General features: G+C 42.7%; 1 protein-coding gene across 3 annotated transcripts; it reads right to left on the bottom strand.

Moving 5' to 3' along the window:
* Positions 1 to 422: 422 nt before the first annotated feature.
* LOC123169844 (uncharacterized) lies at positions 423 to 7779 on the bottom strand. 3 transcript variants are annotated; one of them, XR_006484963.1, is made up of 10 exons: positions 6260 to 7779; positions 3557 to 6176; positions 3076 to 3444; positions 2287 to 2772; positions 1807 to 2197; positions 1494 to 1719; positions 1275 to 1373; positions 940 to 1156; positions 806 to 839; positions 423 to 705 (listed from the first exon to the last, which is right to left on the bottom strand). XR_006484963.1 is itself a non-coding variant. In XM_044587708.1 (2 exons), the coding sequence occupies exons 1-2, from the start codon at positions 6774 to 6776 to the stop codon at positions 6151 to 6153; spliced, it is 543 nt and encodes a 180-aa protein (XP_044443643.1). In that variant the 5' UTR covers positions 6777 to 7771; the 3' UTR covers positions 5771 to 6150. The 3 variants fall into 3 exon arrangements, 1 of the variants encoding a protein (XP_044443643.1); XR_006484964.1 differs by having other exon boundaries at positions 806 to 1156; positions 2287 to 2505; positions 2594 to 2772; XM_044587708.1 differs by lacking the exons at positions 423 to 705; positions 806 to 839; positions 940 to 1156; ... (3 more) ...; positions 2287 to 2772; positions 3076 to 3444 and having other exon boundaries at positions 5771 to 6176; positions 6260 to 7771.
* Positions 7780 to 25642: the final 17863 nt, after the last annotated feature.

Below are 25642 nucleotides of genomic sequence, written 5' to 3'. Positions count from 1 at the left end.
GACCGCCCCTCAAGCCTTTCTGACTGATCTTTTTCACATCGCGATTTTCTCACTTTCCTTCTCTCTTTCTGTAATTTATCTTCAAGGCCGGGAGATGCCAGTTCTACGAATGGCAGGAGGGATACGAGATGTACCTGCTGGCCAACCAGGATGCGGAGGTCACAGACGAGAATCATGCCCCCGCTACACCAGCAGCACATCCTGCCTCCCCATCGGAGGTCTCGTTAGGATCCCGATTTGTCCAAGATCTCATAAGGGTCAACATCATGCTCGGCGTGACCAACCTGATGGCTAAGATCAAAGTTCATTCTTAACGTGTGTGAACAACAGATTTCGCCTGGTGGATGAATGATGAATTACCAAAAAAAAGTGATAGATTTAAAAAAAAAAGTGATAAGAGGGAGGTCTAGAATGATAACGCATGAAAAATATAATAGGTTGTCCATTTAGGTAGATGGTTTTGGAGGAAATGTACGATACACACTTAGTCATGTATAGCGATACAACATGGATTGACAAAATGAATATTCATTGAATGTCCGTAGTGGGCACGCTAAATGGGTCGCATGAAATGTTCCCCTGGAGCTTCATAACCATCGGTAGGGGCATGAACTGACCATAGTGCATCGGCTGGCAATGATGAACTGTTCCCCTGGAGCTTCATAACTTCTTGCAGAATGTACTTTTAGTTTTCACAAGGTTGTTCTGTGATCAAAATGAGATTTTGCCTTTGTGAGCTAATCGCTATATGGCAAAAGAGAAGCTCGGTACAGAACAGTGTAGTTTAGGATTTCTTATCAAATACCTTGGTGATCGGTATACTCTCTCCATCGTGGTACCTAATGATGTGCATGACGAAAGTTTGGATTAGTGGTGTGCTAGGCAGTTCTTATTGATGTGGAAACGAACTTAATTCTAGGTGGAACGCAAAGGGGAAACCTGGTAATTGTGGTATCCATAAAACAGGGGAAATGGTAGACCAGTTATCCTTTCGTGTTGGCCACCCAGCATGCAGGCACCCGAACAATGCATTATGTAAGCACGACGCAATAAGCTCGTGTCGAGCCTGCTGATCCTGGCTGCATCCTTTGGGACCGACTGAAGGATCAAAAACTTGGATTGCCCATCCGTCGCGTAGTATAGCTGGTACGTAGAACTGCATGGTAGCGAGGTCATGACGATATTTGTCTCAGGTGTTTGTTTCAATAGAACTAGAAATGCAAGTTCGATAAGAGGTCAAGCATTTTTTTTTAAAGAGGCCAAACAAAAATTACCAGCTGGCAGGCCTCTATGGCATGGTAGACACTTGGGCCAATGAATTGGTTCTGGACCTCTAGGAAGTCGGAAATACTTGTGCCACATAGAGCAACTGTCTGTAATAAAAATTGTAGACAGGTAAACATTGGGTAGCTGGGATAAACATAAAAGGTTATATAATTTAGAATGATGCAGAAAGTCTGGTCGGGCTATAACCATGTAGAAGATTATCTTACCGAGAAATCAACCTCTAGGATGTGTCGGTGGTTAAGATATTGTACATCAGGATTTGATTCATGATCAAGCTGCTTCTGGCGCTGCAAAATGATACATCCAAGTTCGTGGTCGACCAAAATGATACATCCAAGTTCGTGGTCGACCATGGCATCGCCAAGGAGCTGATCTTTTATCTCTTCCCCTGTAACTCGAATGAACCTAGGGTCATTATGCAGTATCCAATTCCTGCATAGACCATGTTATTTGTTAGAATGATGCAAAGTTTGAAAAAAAAGAAAGGGGAGATCATGGTTGATGATAATACATGAATACCTTGAAAGGTGTTTCACAGACAATGATGCGAAGTGAGATTCGAGAAGTTCGGCAGTGGAAGTAGGAGCTGGAACGACTGGGCGACCTGCAAACCATGGGTTGGTAGCGTAACTCCTTGCCGATATATACTTCCTTTTAGGTATGCTGACATGGCTGACACCAAAAAGGACCAGTGATGGTTCGTCGATCTGGCAGTCTGCATATATATCCTTAACAGAGACTGATATGCAGCGGGCATAATGCTGGACAGCAGAACAAATGGCTTCGGTTGTTCCAAATTCAGTAACAGATTCGGTGCTAGGTGTTTTGGCAATCTTGGATGTTGTTTAAAGGAACTTGAGCCTGATGCCTCAGCCGTTTAGCATTTTTCAGTCTTTGAGAAAACTTTCGCCTGCACACCAGATATGTGCTGAGTGAACAACAAAATATGAGGAAAACAACGTGCGTGAGGCTTAAATGGCGAAAGAGGGAAAAAGTTACCTTCACTTTCAGAGAGTTCAAGCCTGACACCATGGATTTTGGTGGAGACGGGGGTTCGGTAAATGGTCGGTAGGTTAGCACTGGGCGGGCAGGCAGCCTCTTCTGGTGCCGTGGTGGCCTTGGATGCTGGATTGGCATTACACATTCGTAAAGGGCAATCTGAGAAACCCCTAGCAGCACAACAAGTACAGTTGGATGCAAGTGTTGCCATGAGCTTGTCTGTGAAGTTCACCATGTCAGTCTGAATGTTATGGCGCGCAGTAGTAACATGGCAGATTGCTCTGGCATTTTGTTCACGAAGGAGTACCGCAATAGGTTGTTTTGCCTGCGAAAAATGTGCGAACATTTCAGAGGTTTAGGATCAGCATCTCAGGCTCAATCACGTTTGGTCCTAGCTTGTCAGCATTTCCTCTGATAGTCTGCTCTAGTGCACATCCCCTGTCCAGGCATGGTGCGCGGTCAGGTGGTTGTTTCCCAACCCTAACCCTGACCAAAATCAAAAAAAAAAGTGGTCATGCACTGATAAATTTCAGTGAGATCATGTTCTGCACTGCTGCTATCCTATACAATTTTAGCAATAAATCAAATACATTTATACATCTAACAGCCAACCCCCCAAGTTATACTAAACTATGCAATGGAAAACATTTATCTATTTTCAAGACAAGATCATGTAGATGTACCGTACATTACCCACTTGTAACAAAACATGCTAAGCCAAAGAAAAAAATATCAGAGTATGTAGATCGCAACAAGAATAAAAAATAGCAAGAAAAAGTGCCTGAATACCTTCTTGTCCATCCTGGGGCTTGTGGATCAATCTTCCCTGTAGAATGTACAGAAGCAGCATCTTCACTCTCCGCTTGGTCTGCAATCACAGAATCCATGGCGTGGATCCCATCCACTTGCGCTCCTTGCTCAAATGCATCAGCGTTATCCTCCTCGCTCTCATTCAAATCAGACACCACAACACCTCCGGCATCCACCCTGACTTGCTCGCCGTACGCTGCACCGCTGAATCCGGCCACAACGCTGACCCCAGCATCAACCATTCCCCATCTAGATCCGCCGACTGAATGAACTTCGGCCGGACCTACCGCCTGCACCATCTCCATCAAAATTGCAGCGCTGCACGCCTCGTCCGCGAAAATATGTAACCTACAATGACATTCCAATCGCAAATCAACGGCCCCGCAGATAGATGGAAAATCTCTGAAAATCAGATTCTTTTCACGAGTTTTTACGGAGAGGGGATTAGCTAGAACCTTACCTGTCCACTGGAGCTACGGGGAAGTCGGCCGCCATCTTCAACGCCAGCGTTCTTTGATCCATCAGGCTGCTGCGCAACCCCTCCGGCCGGCCTCGTCGTCTGACCTCTATGCCGGCGCCGCCGAGCTCGACCCTGGCTTATTCACAAGAATTTCAATACCGACGGCCATCGCCATGAACACCAGACACCTGTACCAGGCGCCCAGAGTACAGGTGTGTAGCGAGCGTTATCCAGGAGACGGCCGTCAAACTCTGACCCACCCACCGTCTGTATGTGCGTCAGACAGGCCAGCGTATAAATCTTTTCAGAATTCTGTATCGCCGTGACATTGACCTCTGGCACAGATCGCGACGCATCTATGAGTGGCAGAGATTTCGGGTCCATCTGGACCCGAGAGCCAAAACTCCCCTCGCCGCTAAATGCGATTAATAAAAAAAATCAACAGCTTTAAGCACGGCCAGAAACCTAGCACGCATATGCACTGCACAGAGCATAGATCACACAATTGATTGAACGGAACCCAATGAGTGGACAACAAATGTGACGAACATATGTACTCCCGCCGTTTCTAAATATAAGTCTTTCTAGAGATTCCAACAAGTGACTACATACGGAGCAAAATGAGTGAATCTACACTCTAAAATATGTCTACATACATCCGTATGTTGCAGTCCATTTGAAATGTCTAAAAAGACTTATATTTAGGAACGGAGGGAGTAAATTTTACATGATATATGCCCTTCTCGTAATCCAAATTTCTTTGCAGTGTACTGCAGTTCAATCATTCCGATCACTGATACTCATCTTTTTCTAATAAAATCCAGTATTATGGAGTATACTTGAACAGCTGAATCCACTCACTTGAATTTGGCTGCCTACTGAAGAAAATCACACAAATTAGAAGAGAACAGCTAGAAAAAAAACAATGAAGAAAAACCACATCACCAATAACACAATTAAACAAAAAAATAATAACAGCGAGATAGGGGCAATTGACTAACCTGGACTTGGTTGCATAGAACCAAGGAATCAGGCAGACAAAAGTGAATTGTGGAAACAAATCTATAGAAGAAATCAAAAGGCAAAATTGCCCCAATTGAACTTAAGAGCACAAATGCCAAAACCATACACATGAGGGTTTCGTCTTGGATTTGCTTTCTCGCACAAAGGATCCAACGGATATCACCAAACCCTAAGAACAATCCCCCTTCACTCCATGTCTCTGGGCGGCTCATTGAGATAGCGAGCTCGGCTAGCACCAACCACAAGAGCTGGATTGCCTTGGTCTCCACCTTGAAGCAGACCAAGCGGTTGCAAGGGCGGAAATAAAATGGGGAGACAATGACCTCTGAAAGTGCAACCCCACAGTCCGAGTACAACCCTAAAAAGGGGGGCCACACACTGCTAAGCAGTGCAGTGCACGCACGCCAAATAAGAATTTGTGAATCAAATTGTTCTTGATTCCTTAATTGCTCTAAACAGGCTGTCTACAAGCTTATGAGTTGTGAGGATCAAATCGTTCTTGATTCCTTGTTTGCTCTAAACAGGCTATCTACAAGCATATGAGTCTTGAGGTTGATGCAGCTGTGGAGGTGCAGGGGGCTGAGAAATTCAAAAGGAAAGGTGTTGTTTCTTACGGCCTGCTGTAGTAAAGTACTAACCTGGAGCCATGTCCTCGAATTGATTCTGGTTTTGCCTTCACCAAACTTCCATATAATCAAATTTATCTCACCAAGTGAACCCATGAGAAGTACCTCATAACCGATAGACTGGTGTGTGTTAGGCTGACAGACACTTCAGAAGCAGCTCTTACTGGTATTACTATACTAGGTTGAAAATGGGTCGCAATACAAGTGAATAAATTTGAGAGAAGAGGGTTCACATCACAATTGTTTTAGCCCAACTCTTGACAACAATTTATTAATAAAGATCATCCCACAGTTTTGATATGGTTGCGATCTACTCCCTCCGTTCCTAAATATTTGTCTTTTTAGAGATTTCAAATAGTCACCGCATACGGATGTATATAGACATATTTTAGAGTGTAGATTCACTCATTTTGTTCCGTATGTAGTCACCATTTGAAACCTCTAGAAAGACAAATATTTAGGAACGGAGGGAGTACATTCTTACACAATGGTTGGTGGTGAAACCCAGGCCAGCCAACCCAACACTCATGCTTCTACAGACAAGAACTTAACTAAACACTATATATTAGTATCCCGTGACCTCTGCTATTGAAACGAAGTGGTGCAATATGCTTACATGTGGTAAAGAAAAATGCAAATTCATGTGTCTTTATTCATACTAGCAACTTCAGTTATCCCTAGAATTGTTTTTTCATAACTTGAGGTCCAAATGTCTTTGCAATTTCCATTCATAACAGGAATTTCAGAAAACATATGTCTGCTTGTTCAATGTCCATCCACATCCATTGTCTTAGATTACTGCAAGGAAAAAAATCAACAAAAGCTACTCCAATTTGTAAAGATACAGCAGCAATTTAAAATTCCTAGAAACCACCCCTAAAAGTTCTGTGAATTCAATCATAGCATAGTCAAAGTGGAACAGACAATTGACAGATTCAGCGGAGCTTAAGCAGGAACTGCAAGAATGAAACCTGCAAAATAGAACAATCTGTATTATAGACGTAACACATGCAGGAATCAATAAAAAAAGGGTCAAATTGGTCGCGTGTCTTACCCCACTGATTAAGAACTTCCCTGAGGTCACCAAGAGAGATGAAAAAGGAGAACCGCCCATTCCCACCATGCAGTACTCCAACCACATTGCCCTCGCCGTCAAGTAACGGTGCCCCTAAACTTCCACTCTCCGATGTGATATTCACCTCAGAGAGTTCCATAGTAAATCCAAACACATTAACTTCATCTAAAAGATCAATATGGCGATTTGGGTAGGAGACCTCCCCAGAAACAGCGGCCAATCTTCTCCCAACTTCTGGCCATGAAACCATCACCACATCATTCAGGAGTCTTGGAAATGAAGAAGCAAATGTTAGTGGCTGATGATCTTGCTGACAGTACCCCTCCATATGGGGTTGGGTGACGCGAATCATTAGCAGATCATTTTCGCAGCTCAAGAAAGCCACCCATCCTCTTACGAAAACCCTCACATTGTCGTGCCCATTCTGGTGGTCCAGCTCACGGTGGTAACAAAGAACATGTGGTTCGTAGAAGTGACTAAGGTCCCATGCTGTCATTGGTACATTGCTGGTGAAAATTGGAGCAACAGCATGCGCAGAAGTCAATACATAATGGTGGGGGTCAATTCCGTCTGTATGCACAAAGGAACCAGTGCAAGAGAGGGTTCTTGCACTTTCCACCGCCCTCCTGGCATGTTCTGCTGCAGCACCCCCAGCCTGTTGTGGTGATGCTGCCCCCTCAGCCTGCTGTGGTGAAGCTGCCCCCTCAGGATCTGCCGGAATTGGGTGTACAGTATTCCACTGCTCTAACACTGCATCAGGGTCTATTGGTCGGAATTCCACATAAACAATTGATCTAGAACAGCGACGGGCCACCCATAGCTTTAACCTATTAGCAAACTCATTCGGTGGTGAGTTTCGATCAGGGTGATATCGCGGGCCGCCTGGCTGGGAAGGACCTCAAGGTTGAGGGAGGGAGTTTTGTGTGGCGGAGCTTTGGAAGAGCGAACGCCAGCAGCTTGGCCGCGGGGTCGTCCGGCAAGGCCAGGGAACAGCGTCGTGCGGCGGCTTGGAGAGGTCGTCCCAGCAGCTGCCGTCGAGGGCCCGGGGAGGACGGAGTCGGGATCCTGGGAGGGCGGCGTCGGGCGTCCCAGCAGCTGCCGTCGAGGGCCCGGGGAGGACGGAGTCGAGATCCTGGGAGGGCGGCGTCGGGCGTCCCAGCAGGTGCCGCCGAGAGCCCGGCGAGGACGGAGTCGGGATCCTGGGAGGGCGGCGTCGGGCGTCCCAGCAGCTGCCGTCGAGGGCCCGGGGAGGACGGCGTCGGGAGCCTGAGATGGCGGCGTCGGGAGCCGGGGAGGACGGCGTCGGGAGCCTGAGATGGCGGCGTCGGGGGCCTGGGAGGACGGCGTCGGGCGTCGAGGGCCTGGGAAGGCGTAAGAACCCGAGCTAATGGATGGATTCGATCTAGAGTCACCCCTGATTTGGAGGCGGAGCTCGGGGAAGAAGAAAGGGGGACAACGAAACCCTAGCTTGATAAACTTTCTTCTTACTCTTCCATTCCCAGAGTTAGGCTTATATATCGCCGGCGGATTACACAAGTGAAAGAGAGAGATAAGAAAGACGGTATATTTTGAGTTACATTGGTAAACTCGCTCAGGATTAACCCTATCATCCTAGCCATCCATTGGCATTTACCTGCTCTTTTCTTTTCTCCACCATTGGATAACCGACGAAACATTTTCTTTCTTCTTCGTTGGTTATCGACACTCTCCTGCCTTCAATTATCTTGCGAGCATTCCAGGGTCCCGGTGAAGGATGGCATCAGGCGAAAATGGTTAGGAGGGCGCCGCCACGTGGAATACAGCGAAACCAAAGGACGGCGGGGAGCTAGAGGAACTAGGGTTTTTAGCGTATCTATACCTCCTAATAAAGGGAGGTGATATTCTTGGTTTGATCCATCGCTTTGTTCCCACCTCACCCCTTGCACGACACGGATTGATAAACAACACGGGACACGATATCTCTTGTTCTCCTCCATAAACACCAGGCGCACCTCACCTCTCGCACCATCGGTATCGGGAGGAGCTTCGAGGCAGCGGGGGATGGGGAGGGGCGGTCCGAGTGAAGGATTAGAGATGTCGGCATCGAGTTGTAGACGTCATCGCGGAACTCGCCGGCCCATGGTTGATCGTTCTTGGCACGGACTGCTCCATGACCACCAAACTCTAGTCGGCGATCATATAATCATGTTGTTGTGACAGATTAGAGATGCCAGCGTCGAGCCGTAGACGTCGTCGCGAAGCTCATCGGATCATGGCTGGGCGTTCTTGGGCGGACTACTCCATGACCTCCAGGCTCCAACCGGCGACCAAGTAATCATGTTGCCTTCGTGTCCTCCATGATCAGCCGCAACCCATGCCACGCGGACTTGCTCTCGCTCCCCATCCATGGACGGATGCATGTCCAGAAGAATCACAATAAGATGCTTGTCAAGGATCGTTGTATAGTGTCAACCTTACTTGCAATATACTTTTTCAGATCACCTTCTCCACCTAGAAGACGAGCTCCAACTTTGCTCCAACCTTGGTGGGTCCCACACCCACGTCCGCACATCATGCTGACCATCAGGTCAAGGACACCACGTGGCCAGGTAGGCCTGTGGACAAGACCGGTGTGTGTTATCAGAACCATACCAAATAATCATCACACTGGGAACACAGGAATACTTTACACCCACAAGCCAGTTGCACGGGAAACCATTTTGGCATGTAGCCTGGCTCAAATTGCTTGAACACTTTTCAGAGACTGAGGTGGTGTTGGTCACCTTGGATGTAGTTCGACACCAAGACTTGGCTGCGGAAGGATGCTAGTCTGCAGAAGGATGCTTTCGTTGAACTAGTTTCAAGACCAGCGAATGAAGATGATGTGCAACTTAGATGCGTCGAGGTGCGTCCAGACTTGAAAACCGGTTCAGGGGCTACTGACGGTGTCCCGTCTAAGGGGCCTCTCATCATGTCGACTCTCGGCTTGATGGGCTGGGCTGAGGACCCCTTGTCGGTTCTGACCTGGGCTAGACCGGGTGAACAATGGCATATAATCAGAAGGTTCCGGAAGACTTGGCGTACACGACAGAATGCTAGATCCATGGAGAACTCTAATCCCCATACGTAGCTGACTAGGATATTGTACCCTAGGACCCCTGGTACCTATAAAATGATGAGTCCCTTTAGTGATCCGAAGTAGAAAGGATTCTCACCTTTCTCCCCGGAGGTGACGCTGAATTATCGAACCCACGAGAGAAAGTGTTTCTTTAAGACAAGGGTTTCTAATAAGTTCTGCAAGAGAATTAAATTCCAGTTTTTGGACCAGATCAAATCAAGTTGCACAGTTGAACACTTATAAATGGAAATAGGCATGTATGAGGACTTATTCTTGCAACCATATATTTGCGAACGAGATCATCATGAAATTCGTTGGTGCTCTGAAAGTCAGTATTAGGATGTGCTTGCAACGTCTTGAAGGCGAAATATTTTTTAAATAATACATTTTATTAATTTTCAAAAATATTACGCCAATTTTTTTATTTTTAAAGATAATACATGCTTGTCGTCCAGGAGGAAGCCAATTGGTCCCCCGTCATCTATACGGACGCCGATTGGGCTCCAACCTCCTGTCGGCCACTAGTTATAGATCCTGTCGGCTACCTAGTGGCCGACTGGAACTAATTGTCTTCTAGTAGGAAGATAAGGTCTTGTCTTTCCCTAGGACGATTACTCCTAATTGGCTTCCAGTAAGCCGATAGGTGCATGCCCCATTTTCTTAGCCCTATGATGCCCGCTTCTGGGCTCCCGCTTATATCTCGGGTCGTCGTTTCCCGCCAGTATCCCCCGCCACATTTTCCTGCTTACTAGTTCCCGCCATATTTCCTCGCTATCTAATTCCCGCCAGATTTTCCCGCGTTCTAGGGCCCGCAAGTGTGTCCTGCCATATTTTCCCGCTTTCTAGTTCCCGCCATATTTTCCCGCTTCCGGGTTCCCGCCATATTTTCCCACTTCCGAGTTCCCCTTTTCTTTGTGTTCTCAACCTATAAAACATCCTCGACACTAACGTGGGTAAGCATTCTAGTGTAGTCTCGTAGTCTCGCCAAGATGTCCGGGTATCCTTTTGATCGTAGTTTTCACCCTAGTACGTCCCAATGTCTTCTGCATTTAGCCGCCAATTTCAAGAGAGACAATAGAATAGTTTTGTGGGACGAACTCATCAGTATTGACACCCTACTGAATGAGCTTGCTCACACATTAAGTAGGTGCGGGTGGCCTCCCAGGACCTTTGAGGATACACGAAAAGAACTTCTCAGGTTGCATGGAAGATGGATGAAGCAACAATCTAAGCGTGAAACATACCTAAAGGTTGCAGCAGAACATATTTTTTATGGACTGCCGACAGCGAGGATGAAGACGATATCTTCATGCCGAGCACCAAGGCCAAGAGTATCGCATCATCGAAGAGCAAGAGTTCTGCATCGTCGAAGGGCAAGAGTTCTTCATCATCGAATGGCAAGAGTTCTGCATTGTCGAAGGGCAAGAGTCCTGCATCGAGGAGGATGACGGTGATGATTTCATGTAGTTTTTAAGTTGTATGTCAGTCCTACCTACCGTTTAATTCAGATGTAGTTGTATCTAGTTGTTTGTACTGTCTTATTGTAGCTTGTTGTAGGTGCATTATGTTCTATCTAAATATGATGTTGTAGTTTGGATAACAGAGTACTAAAATAGAGTAGGCATATGTCTCATACATAAGTACATCATAATTTTCTCATACATAGAATAGACATAAGTTCATACATAAGTAGATAGTCATGTCTCTACTGATAGATAGAAGTGTCACTGACGACGTCTGCCATGGCGCTCAGGCGGTGCTTGAGGCGTAGACCATCCAAACCTGTGGGGTGGCCTAATGTTACGAGGAGGAATCTCAGACTCGTCTAGGTCATACTATGTATCATGTGTGGGGCAGATGACCCACAAGTATAGGGGATCAATCGTAGTCTTTTCGATAAGTAAGAGTGTCGAACCCAACGAGGAGCAGAAGGAAATGAAAAGTGGTTTCAGCAAGGTAATGTCTGCAAGCACTGCAATTATAAGTAACGAGTAGTTTGATTAGCAAGATAATTTGTAACGAGCAAGTAACGATAATAGTAACAAAAGTGCAGCAAGGTAGCCCAATCCTTTTGAGGCAAAGGACAGGCCAAAACGGTATCTCATGATAAGCAAATCATTCTTGAGGGTTGATACGTCTCCAACGTATCTATAATTTTTTATTGCTCCATGCTATATTATCTTCTGTTTTGGACATTATTGGGCTTTATTATTCACTTTTATATTATTTTTGGGACTAACCTATTAACCGGAGGCCCAGCCTAGAATTGTTGTTTTTTGCCTATTTCAGAGTTTCGCAAAAAGAGAATATCAAACGGAGTCCAAAAGGAATGAAACCTTCGGGAACGTGATTTTTGGAATGAACATGATCCAAGAGACTTGGACCCTACGTCAAGCAACCAACAGGGAAGCCACGAGGTAGGGGGGCGCCTACCCCCCTGGGCGCGCCCTCCACCCTCGTGGGCCCCTTGTTGCTCCACCGACGTACTCCTTCCTCCTATATATACCTACGTACCCCCAAACGATCAGATACGGAGCCAAAAACCTAATTCCACCGCCGCAACCTTCTGTACCCACGAGATCCCATCTTGGGGCCTATTCCGGAGCTCCGCCGGAAGGGGCATCGATCACGGAGGGCTTCTACATCAACACCATAGCCTCTCCGATGATGTGTGAGTAGTTTACCTCAGACCTTCGGGTCCATAGTTATTAGCTAGATGGCTTCTTCTCTCTTTTTGGATATCAATACAATGTTCTCCCCCTCTCTCGTGGAGATCTATTCGATGTAATCTTCTTTTGCGGTGTGTTTGTTGAGACCGATGAATTGTGGGTTTATGATCAAGTTTATCTATGAACAATATTTGAATCTTCTCTGAATTCTTTTATGTATGATTGGTTATCTTTGCAAGTCTCTTCGAATTATCAGTTTGGTTTGGCCTACTAGATTGATCTTTCTTGCAATGGGAGAAGTGCTTAGCTTTGGGTTCAATCTTGCGGTGTCCTTTCCCAGTGACAGTAGGGGCAGCAAGGCACGTATAGTATTGTTGCCATCGAGGATAACAAGATGGGGTTTTTATCATATTGCATGAATTTATCCCTCTACATCATGTCATCTTGCTTAAGGTGTTACTCTGTTCTTATGAACTTAATACTCTAGATGCATGCTGGATAGCAGTCGATGTGTGGAGTAATAGTAGTAGATGCATGCAGGAGTCGGTCTACTTGTCTCGGACGTGATGCCTATATACATGATCATACCTAGATATTCTCATAATTATGGTCAATTTTGTCAATTGCTCAACAGTAATTTGTTCACCCACCGTAAAATACTTATGCTTTTGAGAGAAGCCACTAGTGAAACCTATGGCCCCTGGGTCTATCTTCATCATATTAATCTTCAAACACTTAGTTATTTCCGTTGCTTTTTTACTTTGCTTTTATTTTACTTTGCATCTTTATCATAAAAATACCAAAAATATTATCTTATCATATCTAGCAGATCTCACTCTCGTAAGTGACCGTGTAGGGATTGACAACCCCTTATCGCGTTGGTTGCGAGGATTTATTTGTTTTGTGTAGGTGCAAGGGACTCGCGCGTAGCCTCCTACTGGATTGATACCTTGGTTCTCAAAAACTGAGGGAAATACTTACGCTACTTTGCTGCATCACCCTTTCCTCTTCAAGGGAAAACCAACGCAGTGCTCAAGAGGTAGCAAGAAGGATTTCTGGCGCCGTTGCCGGGGAGGTCTACGCAAAAGTCAACATACCAAGTACCCATCACAAACCCTTATCTCCCGCATTACATTATTTGCCATTTGCCTCTCGTTTTCCTCTCCCCCACTTCACCCTTGCGGTTTTATTCGCCCTCTCTTTTCTGTTTGCCTCTTTTCGCTCGTCTTTCTTTCGCCATGTCTGAATCTGGGGAGGTTATCGCTAATGAAGGCAATAATAACAACTTGGGAAATTTTGATGCTTTCGATGATCCTCTTGAGGAACATACTATCTTGCACACCAAAAAGTTTCGAGTCGATAGTGGCAATATTATTGGGAAAGGAGTTATTCAAGATTTCTTTACTTGTGTCGGCGCTTTGCTCATTATGGGTGTCTCTATTCTTCATAAAACTAGTAGCCTTGCGGATGCAATATCTTTGCTTGTAGTTGAACTTGAAAGGCAATTTCTTCATATGCATCCTTGCATACAAAGAATTTTCCTAGAATTTTCTAATATTGAGCATTCTTCTGTTAAGCGTGCCGCCACTATCTTTTTGGCTCATGAGTTTAGATTCATAATGAAAGAGGCTAGAGAAATCTTTGCGCATTATAGGGTAGATGCTAGCCATCCTCCCATAGAAGCTATCCTTTTTAATCAAGAAGACATGATGCATTTACAATCTTTGGATCATGTTGCTTATAATGAAAATCTTAGGAAAAAGGTTCCCGCCGATGTTCTAGTTGATAGAATTTCCGAGCTTAATGATGATTTTGCTATTCAGAATAATGGATTAGGTTTTTGTCTTGAACAAAGGCTTGTGACTTTTTGCCAAAAGAATGCTTGTAATGATGAATTGGTTGTGCAATACAAAGGGCCAAGGGAGGAACCCATACCTCCCGAGATTGATCTTGGGGACTTTTGTCCCATTAAATTTAGCCCTTTTGATTATTTTTGTTTGCCTCAAAGAAAACTTGCTGCTGAACGTAGAGAATATGAGAAAAGTTTTCATGACTTGCCGTACCATTATTATGGCAATACCTGGATCTATCCTTGCTATTATGCCTAGCTAGGGGCGTTAAACGATAGCGCTTGTTGGGAGGCAACCCAATTTTGTTTTTAGTTTTTTGCTTTTTGCTTCTGTTTAGGAATAAATATTTGATTTAGCCTCTGGTTAGATGTGTTTTTATGTTTTAATTAGTGTTTGTGCCAAGTTAAACCTATAGGATCTTCTTGGATGATAGTTATTTGATCTTGCAGAAAATTCCAGAAACTTTCTGTTCACGAAAATAATTGTTAAAAATCACCAGAACGTGATAAAATATTGATTCCAATTGCTGCTAATCAATAAACAAATTGCTTAGGTCTTCCTATTTTGGCTGATTTTTTGGAGTTCCAGAAGTTTGCGTTAGTTACAGATTACTACAGACTGTTCTGTTTTTGACAGATTCTGTTTTTCGTGTGTTGTTTGCTTATTTTGATGAATCTATGGCTAGTAAAAGAGTTTATAAACCATAGAGAAGTTGGAATACAGTAGGTTTAACACCAATATAAATAAAGAATGAGTTCATTAAAGTAACTTGAAGTGGTCTTTTGTTTTCTTTCGCTAACGGAGCTCACGAGATTTTCTGTTAAGTTTTGTGTTGTGAAGTTTTCAAGTTTTGGGTGAAAGATTTGATGGATTATGGAACAAGGAGTGGCAAGAGCCTAAGCTTGGGGATGCCCATGGCACCCCTAAGATAATCTAAGGACACCATAAAGCCAAAGCTTGGGGATGCCCCGGAAGGCATCCCCTCTTTCGTCTACTTCCATCGGTAACTTTACTTGAAGCTATATTTTTATTCACCACATGATATGTGTTTTGCTTGGAGCGTCCTGTATTATTTGAGTCTTTGCTTTTTAGTTTACCACAATCATCCTTGCTGTACACACCTTTTGAGAGAGACACACATGATTCGGAATTTATTAGAATACTCTATGTGCTTCACTTATATCTTTTGAGCTATATAGTTTTGCTCTAGTGCTTCACTTATATCTTTTAGAGCACGGTGGTGGATTTGTTTTATAGAAACTATTGATCTCTCATGCTTCACTTATATTATTTTGAGAGTCTTAAAATAGCATGGCAATTTGCTTTAATTAATATCATGAGAAATTTGATGCTTGATAATTGTTTTTGAGATATAAAGGTGGTAATATCATAGTTGTGCTAGTTGAGTAATTGTGGAATTGAAAATACATGTGTTGGAGTTTGTGATTCCCGTAGCATGCACGTATGGTGAACCGTTATGTAACGAAGTCGGAGCATGAAGTATTTGTTGATTGTCTTCCTTTGTGTGGCGGTCGGGATCGCGCGATGGTTAACTCCTACCAACCCTTCCCCTAGGAGCATGCGTAGTAGTACTTTGCTTCGAGGGCTAATAAATTTTTGCAATAAGTATATGAGTTCTTTATGACTAATGTGAGTCCATGGATTATACACACACTTACCTTTCCGTAATTTTCTAGCCTCTTCGGTACCGCGCATTGCCCTTTCTCACCTTGAGAGTTGGTGCAAACTTCGCCGGTGCATCCAAACCCCGTGATATGATACGCTCTATCACACATAAACATCCTTATATCTTCCTCAAAACAGCCACCATACCTACCTATCATGGCATTTCCATAGCCATTCCGAGATATATTTCCATGCAACTTTCCACCATTCCATTTATCATGACATACTCCATCATTGTCATATTGCTTTGCATGATCATGTAGTTGACATTGTATTTGTGGCAAAGCCATCGTTCATAATTCTTTCATACATGTCGCTCTTGATTCATTGCATATCCCGGTACACCGCCAGAGGCATTCATATAGAGTCATATTTTGTTCTAAGTATTGAGTTGTAATTCATGAGTTGTAAGTAAATAAAAGTGTGATGATCATCATTATTAGAGCATTGTCCCAAGTGAGGAAAGGATGATGGAGACTATGATTCCCCCACAAGTCGGGATGAGACTCCGGACTAAAAAAGAGGCCATAAAAAAAGAAAAAAGGCCCAAATAAAAAAATGAGAGAAAAAGAGAGAAGGGACAATGTTACTATCCTTTTACCACACTTGTGCTTCAAAGTAGCACCGTGATCTTCATAATAGAGAGTCTCTCATTTTGTCACTTTCATATACTAGTGGGAAATTTCATTATAGAACTTGGCTTGTATATTCCAATGATGGGCTTCCTCAAATGCCCGAGGTCTTCGTGAGCAAGCAAGTTGGATGCACACCCACTTAGTTTCTTTTTGAGCTTTCATACACTTATAGCTCTAGTGCATCCGTTGCATGGCAATCCCTACTCCTCGCATTAATATCAATTGATGGGCATCTCCATAGCCAGTTGATCAGCCTCGTTGATGTGAGACTTTCTCCTTTTTTGTCTTCCCACATAACCCCTACCATTATACCTTATTCCACCATAGTGCTATATCCATGGCTTGCGCTCATGTATTGCGTAAGAGTTGAAAAGGCTGAAGCGCGTTAAAAGTATGAACCAATTGCTTGGATAAAACCGGGGTCGTACATGATATGAATATTTTGCGTGGGGAAGATGGAGCATAGCCAGACTATATGATTTTCTAGGGATAACTTGCTTTGGCCATGTTATTTTGATAAGACATAATTGCTTAGTTAGTATGCTTGAAGTATTATTGTTTTTATGTCAACATTAAACTTTTATCATGGATCATATCAAATCTGAACATTCATGCCACAATAAGAAGAATTACATTGAAATTATGCCAAGTAGCATTCCACATCAAAAATTCTGTTTTTATCATTTACCTACTCGAGGACGAGCAGGAATTAAGCTTGGGGATGCTTGATACGTCTCCAACGTATCTATAATTTTTGATTGCTCCATGCTATATTATCTTCTGTTTTGGACATTATTGGGCTTTATTATTCACTTTTATATTATTTTTGGGACTAACCTATTAACCGGAGGCCCAGCCCAGAATTGCTGTTTTTTGCCTATTTCAGAGTTTTGCAGAAAAAGAATATTAAACGGAGTCCAAACGGAATGAAACCTTCGGGAACATGATTTTTGGAACGAACATGATCCAGGAGACTTGGACCCTACGTCAAGCAACCAACAGGGAAGCCACGAGGTAGGGGGCGCGCCCTCCACCCTCGTGGGCCCCCTGTTGCTCCACCGACGTACTCCTTCCTCCTATATATACCTACGTACCCCCAAACGATTAGATACGGAGCCAAAAACCTAATTCCACCGCCGCAACCTTCTGTACCCACGAGATCCCATCTTGGGGCCTATTCCGGAGCTCCGCCGGAAGGGGCATCGATCACGGAGGGCTTCTACATCAACACCATGGCCTCTCCGATGATGTGTGAGTAGTTTACCTCAGACCTTCGGGTCCATAGTTATTAGCTAGATGGCTTCTTCTTTCTTTTTGGATATCAATACAATGTTCTCCCCTCTCTCGTGGAGATCTATTCGATGTAATCTTCTTTTGCAGTGTGTTTGTTGAGACCGATGAATTGTGGGTTTATGATCAAGTTTATCTATGAACAATATTTGAATCTTCTCTGGATTCTTTTATGTGTGATTGGTTATCTTTGCAAGTCTCTTCGAATTATCAGTTTGGTTTGGCCTACTAGATTGATCTTTCTTGCAATGGGAGAAGTGCTTAGCTTTGGGTTCAATCTTGCGGTGTCCTTTCCCAGTGACAGTAGGGGCAGCAAGGCACGTATAGTATTGTTGCCATCGAGGATAACAAGATGGGGTTTTTTTATCATATTGCATGAATTTATCCCTCTACATCATGTCATCTTGCTTAAGGCGTTACTCTGTTCTTATGAACTTAATACTCTAGATGCATGCTGGATAGCGGTCGATGTGTGGAGTAATAGTAGTAGATGCAGGCAGGAGTCAGTCTACTTGTCTCGGACGTGATGCCTATATACATGATCATACCTAGATATTCTCATAACTATGCTCAATTCCGTCAATTGCTCAATAGTAATTTGTTCACCCACCGTAAAATACTTATGCTTTTGAGAGAAGCCACTAGTGAAACCTATGGCCCCCGGGTCTATCTTCATCATATTAATCTTCAAACACTTAGTTATTTCCGTTGCTTTTTTACTTTGCTTTTATTTTACTTTGCATCTTTATCATAAAAATACCAAAAATATTATCTTATCATATCTATCAGATCTCACTCTCGTAAGTGACCGTGTAGGGATTGACAACCCCTTATCGCGTTGGTTGCGAGGATTTATTTGTTTTGTGTAGGTGCGAGGGACTCGCGCGTAGCCTCCTACTGGATTGATACCTTGGTTCTCAAAAACTGAGGGAAATACTTACGCTACTTTGCTGCATCACCCTTTCCTCTTCAAGGGAAAACCAACGCAGTGCTCAAGAGGTAGCAAGGGTACACGGGAATTTCATCTAGTCACTTTCATAATGTTGGTTCGGTTTGTGTTCGCTACTTTGATAATTTGATATGTGGGTGGACCGGTGATACGTCTCCAACGTATCTATAATTTTTGTTTGTTCCATGCTCTTATTATCCATCTTGGATGTTTTATATGCATTTATATGTTGTTTTATATGACTTTTGGGACTAACCTATTAACCTAGAGCCCAGTGCCAGTTTCTGTTTTTTCCTTGTTTTTGAGTTTTACAGAAAAGGAATACCAAACAGAGTCCAATTGACGTGCCAATTTTTGATGATTTTTTATGGAACAAAAGAAGCCCCCGGAGTAAAAGAGTTGGGCTAGAAGAGTCCCGAGCCATCCACGAGGGTGGAGGGCGCGCCCCCCTATCTCGTGGATGACTCGGAGACCCCCCTGACGTGAGACCGATGCCAAAAATTCCTATAAATACAGAAACCCCTAGAAAGAAACCTAGATCGGGAGTTACGCCGCCGCAAGCCTCTGTAGCCACCAAAAACCAATCGGGACCCTGTTTCGGCACCCTGCCAGAGGGGGGGATCGTCACCGGTGGCCATCTTCATCATCCCAGTGCTCTCCATGAAGAGGAGGGAGTAGTTCACCCTCGGGGCTGAGGGTATGTACCAGTAGCTATGTGTTTGATCTCTCTCTCTCTCTCTCTCTCTCTCTCTCTCTCTCTCTCTCGTGTTCTTGATTTGGCACAATCTTGATGTACTGCGAGCTTTGCTATTATAGTTGGATCTTATGATGTTTCTCCCCCTCTACTCTCTTGTAATGGATTGAGTTTTCCCTTCGAAGTTATCTTATTGGATTGAGTCTTTAAGGATTTGAGAACACTTGATGTATGTCTTGCGTGGGATACCCGTGGTGACAATGGGGTATTCTATTGGTGCACTTGATGTATGTTTTGGTGATCAACTTGCGGGTTCTGTGACCTTGGGAATCTATGCATAGGGGTTGGCACACGTTTTCGTCTTGACTCTCCTGTAGAAACTTTGGGGCACTCTATGAAGTTCTTTGTGTTGGTTGAATAGATGAATCTGAGATTGTGTGATGCATATCGTATAATCATACCCGCGGATACTTGAGGTGACATTGGAGTATCTAGGTGACATTAGAGTTTTGGTTGATTTGTGTCTTAAGGTGTTATTTTACTACGAACTCTAGGGCTGTTTGTGACACTTATAGGAATAGCCCAATGGATTAATCGGAAAGAATAACTTTGAGGTGGTTTCGTACCCTACAATAATCTCTTCGTTTGTTCTCCGCTATTAGTGACTTTAGAGTGACTCTTTGTTGCACGTTGAGGGGTTGTTATATGATCTAATTATGTTATCATTGTTGAGAGAACTTGCACTAGTGAAAGTATGAACCCTAGGCCTTGTTTCCAAGCATTGCAATACCGTTTTCGCTCACTTTTACTATTTGTTACCTTGCTGCTTTTATAATTTCAGATTACAAAAACCTATATCTACCATCCATATTACACTTGTATCACCATCTCTTCGCCGAACTATTGCACCTATACAATTTACCATTGTATTGGGTGTGTTGGGGACACAAGAGACTCTTTGTTATTTGGTTGCAGGGTTGTTTGAGAGAGACCATCTTCATCCTACGCCTCCCACGGATTGATAAACCTTAGGTCATCCACTTGAGGGAAATTTGCTACTGTCCTACAAACTCTGCGCTTGGAGGCCCAACACGAGTCTACAAGAAGAAGGTTGTGTAGTAGACATCAAGCTCTTTTCTAGCGCCGTTGCCGGGGAGGCTAGTGCTTGAAGGTATATCTTTAGATCTTGCGATCGAATCTTTTTGTTTCTTGTTTTATCACTAGTTTAGTCTATAAAAGAAAACTACAAAAAAATGGAATTGAGGTTGCCTCATATGCTTCATCTTTTTAATGTCTTCCGTGAAAATAAGGATTCCGATAATTGTGCCCAAGTGTTAGAAGAAGAATGCAATAAAATGTTTGGCATACAATCTTTGAATGATGAGCATGATTGCAATGTTGTTAGTATGAAATATTTGAATATCCATAGTACTAATGATGATTGCACTAGTAAGGATAAAATGTCTCTTATAAGCATGTCAATTTTTGTGGAGTGCATAGAGCTTGCAAGCACACACCAAATAGGGAAGATAGATTTTGCAAGAGGCATAAGTATTTAGAAACTAAATAGTTGCAAGAGAGGCTAGGTGCTTGTGCTGAAAATTTAAAATTTCTTTGCCATCCTTGTGAACTTTGCAAGAACGTGATCATTTAAATCTCCAATGCATATTGTTTCATGATCGAATCATGTCCAAAAATTGTGATGACTTGATTTCCCTTGCGCATCATAATGAACTTAGTTTGCTTGTGGGTTATGAACAAATGAAACGTATAACTAATGATCTTCCAGAATTTTTCCTGGATAAAGTTCTTGATTTTAATCTAGAGAAAATTTATATGTATTGTGCAGTGAATTGCATTGAAAATCCTTATATTGCCAATTACATAAAGACAAGAAAACAAATAGAAGATGAAGAGAATACTAATGAAAGGGAAGATATTTCCCAATATCCTCCTATTCTTTCTTATGATGAATCAGGTAACGAGGAGGAGCTTTCTATTCAACCAATCTCATTAACAAGGAGCTCCAAAAAGAGGATTAAACCCACACATGATGCGAAGAAGAAAAAGAAAATACGTAGAAGCAAAGGTAAAAAGGTATCCCTCCCAAATGATGTTGCTCCTATTACTCATTGTGATGATGATAATTGTTATACTATTGGTGCTATCCATACTATTAATGATGAGAGTGATTATGCTTATGATATGAAAAGGCCCAAGCTTGGGGATGTTATGTTTGATGAGAATGACATGTTTGAGAATTTATTTGCTGCAATTAATGTTTGTCCCAAGCTTGGGGATGCTATATTTAATGAAGATGATATTTTTAGCCTCCCAAGTTTTGATGAGCAATTTTGTTATGATGATAGCATGCCCCCTATTTATGATGATTATATTGATGAAAGTGGGTTTGTAAGAGTGTCAACTTTAGGAATTAATGATCCCACTATTTTGTAGGGTGTTGAATCTTATTGTGATAATTATGAAAGTGGATTTGGAGAGGTCATGACTTTATTTAGTGATGATTCCACTATTTCGGAAGAGGTTCCAAATGATTATGAGAACAAAGTTGCTATCTATGATGATTATTGTGATGAAATTTATGCTATAAAGATTAATGATAACCATGAAACTTGTCATCTTGATTTTAATTTTCAATTGGATTATGCCTCACATGATAGTTATTTTGTTGAGTTTGCTCCCACTACTATTCATGAGAAGAAATTTTCTTATGTGGAGAGTAATAAAAATTCTATGCTTGTGCATCATGAAAATAGTGCTTTATGTGATAGTTATATTGTTGAATTCATTCATGATGCTACTGAAAATTATTATGAGGGAGAAATATATGCTTGTAGGAATTGCAATAATATCAAGTTTCCTCTCTATGTGTTGAAAATCTTGAAGTTATGCTTGTTTTGCCTTCCTATGCTAGTTTATTATTGTTCCCATAAGTTGTTTGCTCAAAAAATCCCTATGCATAGGAAGTGGGTTAGACTTAAATGTGCTATTCATATTCTTCATGATGCTCCCGCTATGTTTCAATTCTTATCTTTTATACAAGCATCATGGAAATCATCATGCCTAGCTAAAAAGGCATTAAAGAAAAGCGCTTGTTGGGAGACAACCCAATATTTACCTTTACTGTTTTTGTGTGTTCACATGATTATGCTACTGTAGTAATCATGTTTTATAGCTTTTGTTTCAATAAAGTGCCAAGTAGAACCTTTGGGATTATGCGCAAAAAAAAAGTAGAACCTTTGGGATGACTTGGGTGAAAGTTAATGTGATCTTGTTGTAAAAAACAGAAACTTTATGCTCACAAGAATAATTGTCATTTTTAACAGAAGAGTGATTTTAAGTTGATTCTTTTTGCAGAAGATTAATAGACAAATTCCTCACGGCCACCAATTTATTTCAGAATTTTTGGAGTTACAGAAGTATTCGGGAGTTACAGATTACTACAGACTGTTCTATTTTTGACAGATTCTGTTTTCTATGTGTTGTTTGCTTATTTTGATGAATCTATAAGTAGTATCGGAGGGTATGAACCATAGAGAAGTTGGAATACAGTAGATATTACACCAATATGAATTTAGAATGAGTTCACAACAGTACGTAAGTGGTGATTTATTTTCTTATGCTAACGGAGCTTACGAGTTTTCTGTTGAGTTTTGTGTTGTGAAGTTTTCAAGTTTTGGGTAAAGATTCAATGGACTATGGAATAAGGAGTGGCAAGAGCCTAAGCTTGGGGATGCCCAAGGCATCCCAAGGTAATATTCATCATTCATCGGTAACCTTACTTGGAGCTATATTTTTATTCACCACATGATATGTGTTTTGCTTGGAGCGTAATTTTACTTTGTTTTGTTTTGCTTGATGTTTGAATAAAATCCCAAGATCTGAAATTCTTAAATGTTAGAGAGTCTTCACATAGTTACATAATTATTCTACTATTCATTGATCTTCACTTATATCTTTTGGAGTAGTTTGTCATTTGCTCTAGTGCTTCACTTATATCTTTTTAGAGCACGACGGTAGTTTTATTTTGAAGAAATAGATGAACTCTCATGCTTAAATTATATTATTTTGAGAGTCTTAAACAGCATGGTAATTTGCTTAGGTTATAAAACTAGTCCTAATATGATGGGTATCCAAGAGGGATATAATAAAAACTTTCATATAAAGTGCATCGAATACTATGAGAAGTTTGATTCCTTATGATTGTTTTGAGATATGAAGATGGTGATATTAGAGTCATGCTAGTTGAGTAGTTGTGAATTTGAGAGATACTTGTGTTAAAGTTTGTGATTCCCATAGCATGCATGTATGGTGAACCGTTATGTGATGAAGTCGGAGCATGATTTATTTTTTGATTGTCTTCCTTATGAGTGGCGGCCGGGGACGAGCGATGGTCTTTTCCTACCAATCTATCCCCCTAGGAGCATGCGCGTGGTACTTCGTTTCGATAACTAATAGATTTTTGCAATAAGTATGTGAGTTCTTTATAACTAATATTGAGTCCATGGATTATACGCACTCTCACCCCTCCACCATTGCTAGCCTCTCTTGTGCCGTGCAACTTTCGCCGGTACCATACACCCACCATATACCTTCCTCAAAACAGCCACCATACCTACCTATTATGGCATTTCCATAGCCATTCTGAGATATATTGCCATGCAACTTTCCACCGTTCCGTCTATTATGACACGCTTCATCATTGTCATATTGCTTTGCATGATCATGTAGTTGAGATCGTATTTGTGGCAAAGCCACCTTCATAATTCTTTCATACATGTAACTCTTGATTCATTGCACATCCCGGTACACCGCCGAAGGCATTCATATAGACTCATATTTTGTTCTAAGTATCGAGTTGTAATTCTTGAGTTATAAGTAAATAAAAGTGTGATGGTCATCATTATTAGAGCATTGTCCCATGTGAGGAAAGGATGATGGTGACTATGATTCCCCCACAAGTCGGGATGAGACTCTGGACAAAAAATAAAAAAAATGAGAGAAAAGGAGAGAAGGGGTGATACGTCTCCAACGTATCTATAATTTATGAAGTATTCATGCCATGTTTACAATAGTTTTATATGATTTTGGTATGATTTGATTAGAACTAACCCGGACTGACGCTGTTCTCAGCAGAACTACCGTGGTGTTGTTTTTGTGTAGAAATAAAAGTTCTCGGAATGTGATGAAAATCAACGGAGATTTTTTCTAGAAAATATAAAAAATACTGGAACGAAGAGCTACCGGAGGGGAGTCCCGTGGGCCCCACGAGGGTGGAGGGCGCGTCCACCCCCTGGGGCGCGCCCCCTGCCTCGTGGACTCCCTGTGGGGCCCCCTGCCTTGTTCTCGATGCCATCCTCTTGTCTAAATACAGAAACCTCCAGAAAATAACCTAGATCGGAAGTTCCGCCGCCGCAAGCCTCTATAGCCACGAGAAATCAATCTAGGCCCTCTCTGGCACCCTGCCGGAGGGGGCCATCTCACCGGAGGCCATGGAGGAGGATCCCGGAGGGGCCATCATCGCCATGAAGGCCAAGGACCAGAGGGAGAACCTCTCCCCATCCAGGGGGGAGGCCATGGAGGAGGAAGCACAAGGGGGAGAACCTTTCCTCCTCTCTCTTGGTGGCGCCGGAGTGCTATCAGGAGGGGAATCATCGCCGCGGTGATCGTCTTCATCAACATCACCATCATCATCACCATCCTCATCTCTTTTACGCGGTCCACTCTCCCGCACCCCGCTCTAATCCCTACTTGAACATGGTGCTTTATGCCACATATTATTATCCAATGATGTGTTGCCATCTTATGATGTTTTGAGTAGATATCCTTTGTCTTTGGGTTGATTGATGATCTAGATTGGTACGAGTTGTATGTTTTATTTTGGTGCTATCCTATTGTGCCCTCCGTGTCGCGCAAGCGTGAGGGAGTCCCGCTGTAGGGTGTTGCAAATACGCTTATGATTCGCTTATAGTGGGTTGCTTGAGTGACGGAAGCATAAACCCGAGTAAGGGGGTTGTTGCGTATGGGATAAAGGGGACTTGATATGTTAATGCTATGGTTGGGTTTTACCTTAGTGATCTTTAGTAGTTGCGGATGCTTGCTAGAATTCCAATAATAAGTGCATATGATCCAAGAAGAGAAAGTATGTTAGCTTATGCCTCTCCCTCATATGAAATTGCAATGACGACTACCGGTCTTGTTAACGATTGCCTAGGATAATTCCGCACAGCGACCCATCATTATTCCACACTCGCTATTTATAATATTTAGTAATATATTCTAACTTTATGATAACAACACCTACTTTTATATTTTAGCTCTCTGATACCATGCAAAGTTATCCTCTTCATACCCACAACGTAGTTTTATTTCTCGTTTCTAGTTGGAAGCAAACGTTCAGTGTACGTAGAGTCGTATCAGTGGCAGATAGGACTTGAGAGAATATTGATCTTACCTTTAGCTCCTTGTGGG

The sequence above is a fragment of the Triticum aestivum genome, chromosome 7D, assembly GCF_018294505.1.
Source record: "Triticum aestivum cultivar Chinese Spring chromosome 7D, IWGSC CS RefSeq v2.1, whole genome shotgun sequence".
Classification (NCBI taxonomy): domain Eukaryota; kingdom Viridiplantae; phylum Streptophyta; class Magnoliopsida; order Poales; family Poaceae; genus Triticum; species Triticum aestivum.
Note: the sequence above shows the minus strand (reverse complement) of the source record. Positions and strands in the feature narration are given on the sequence as shown.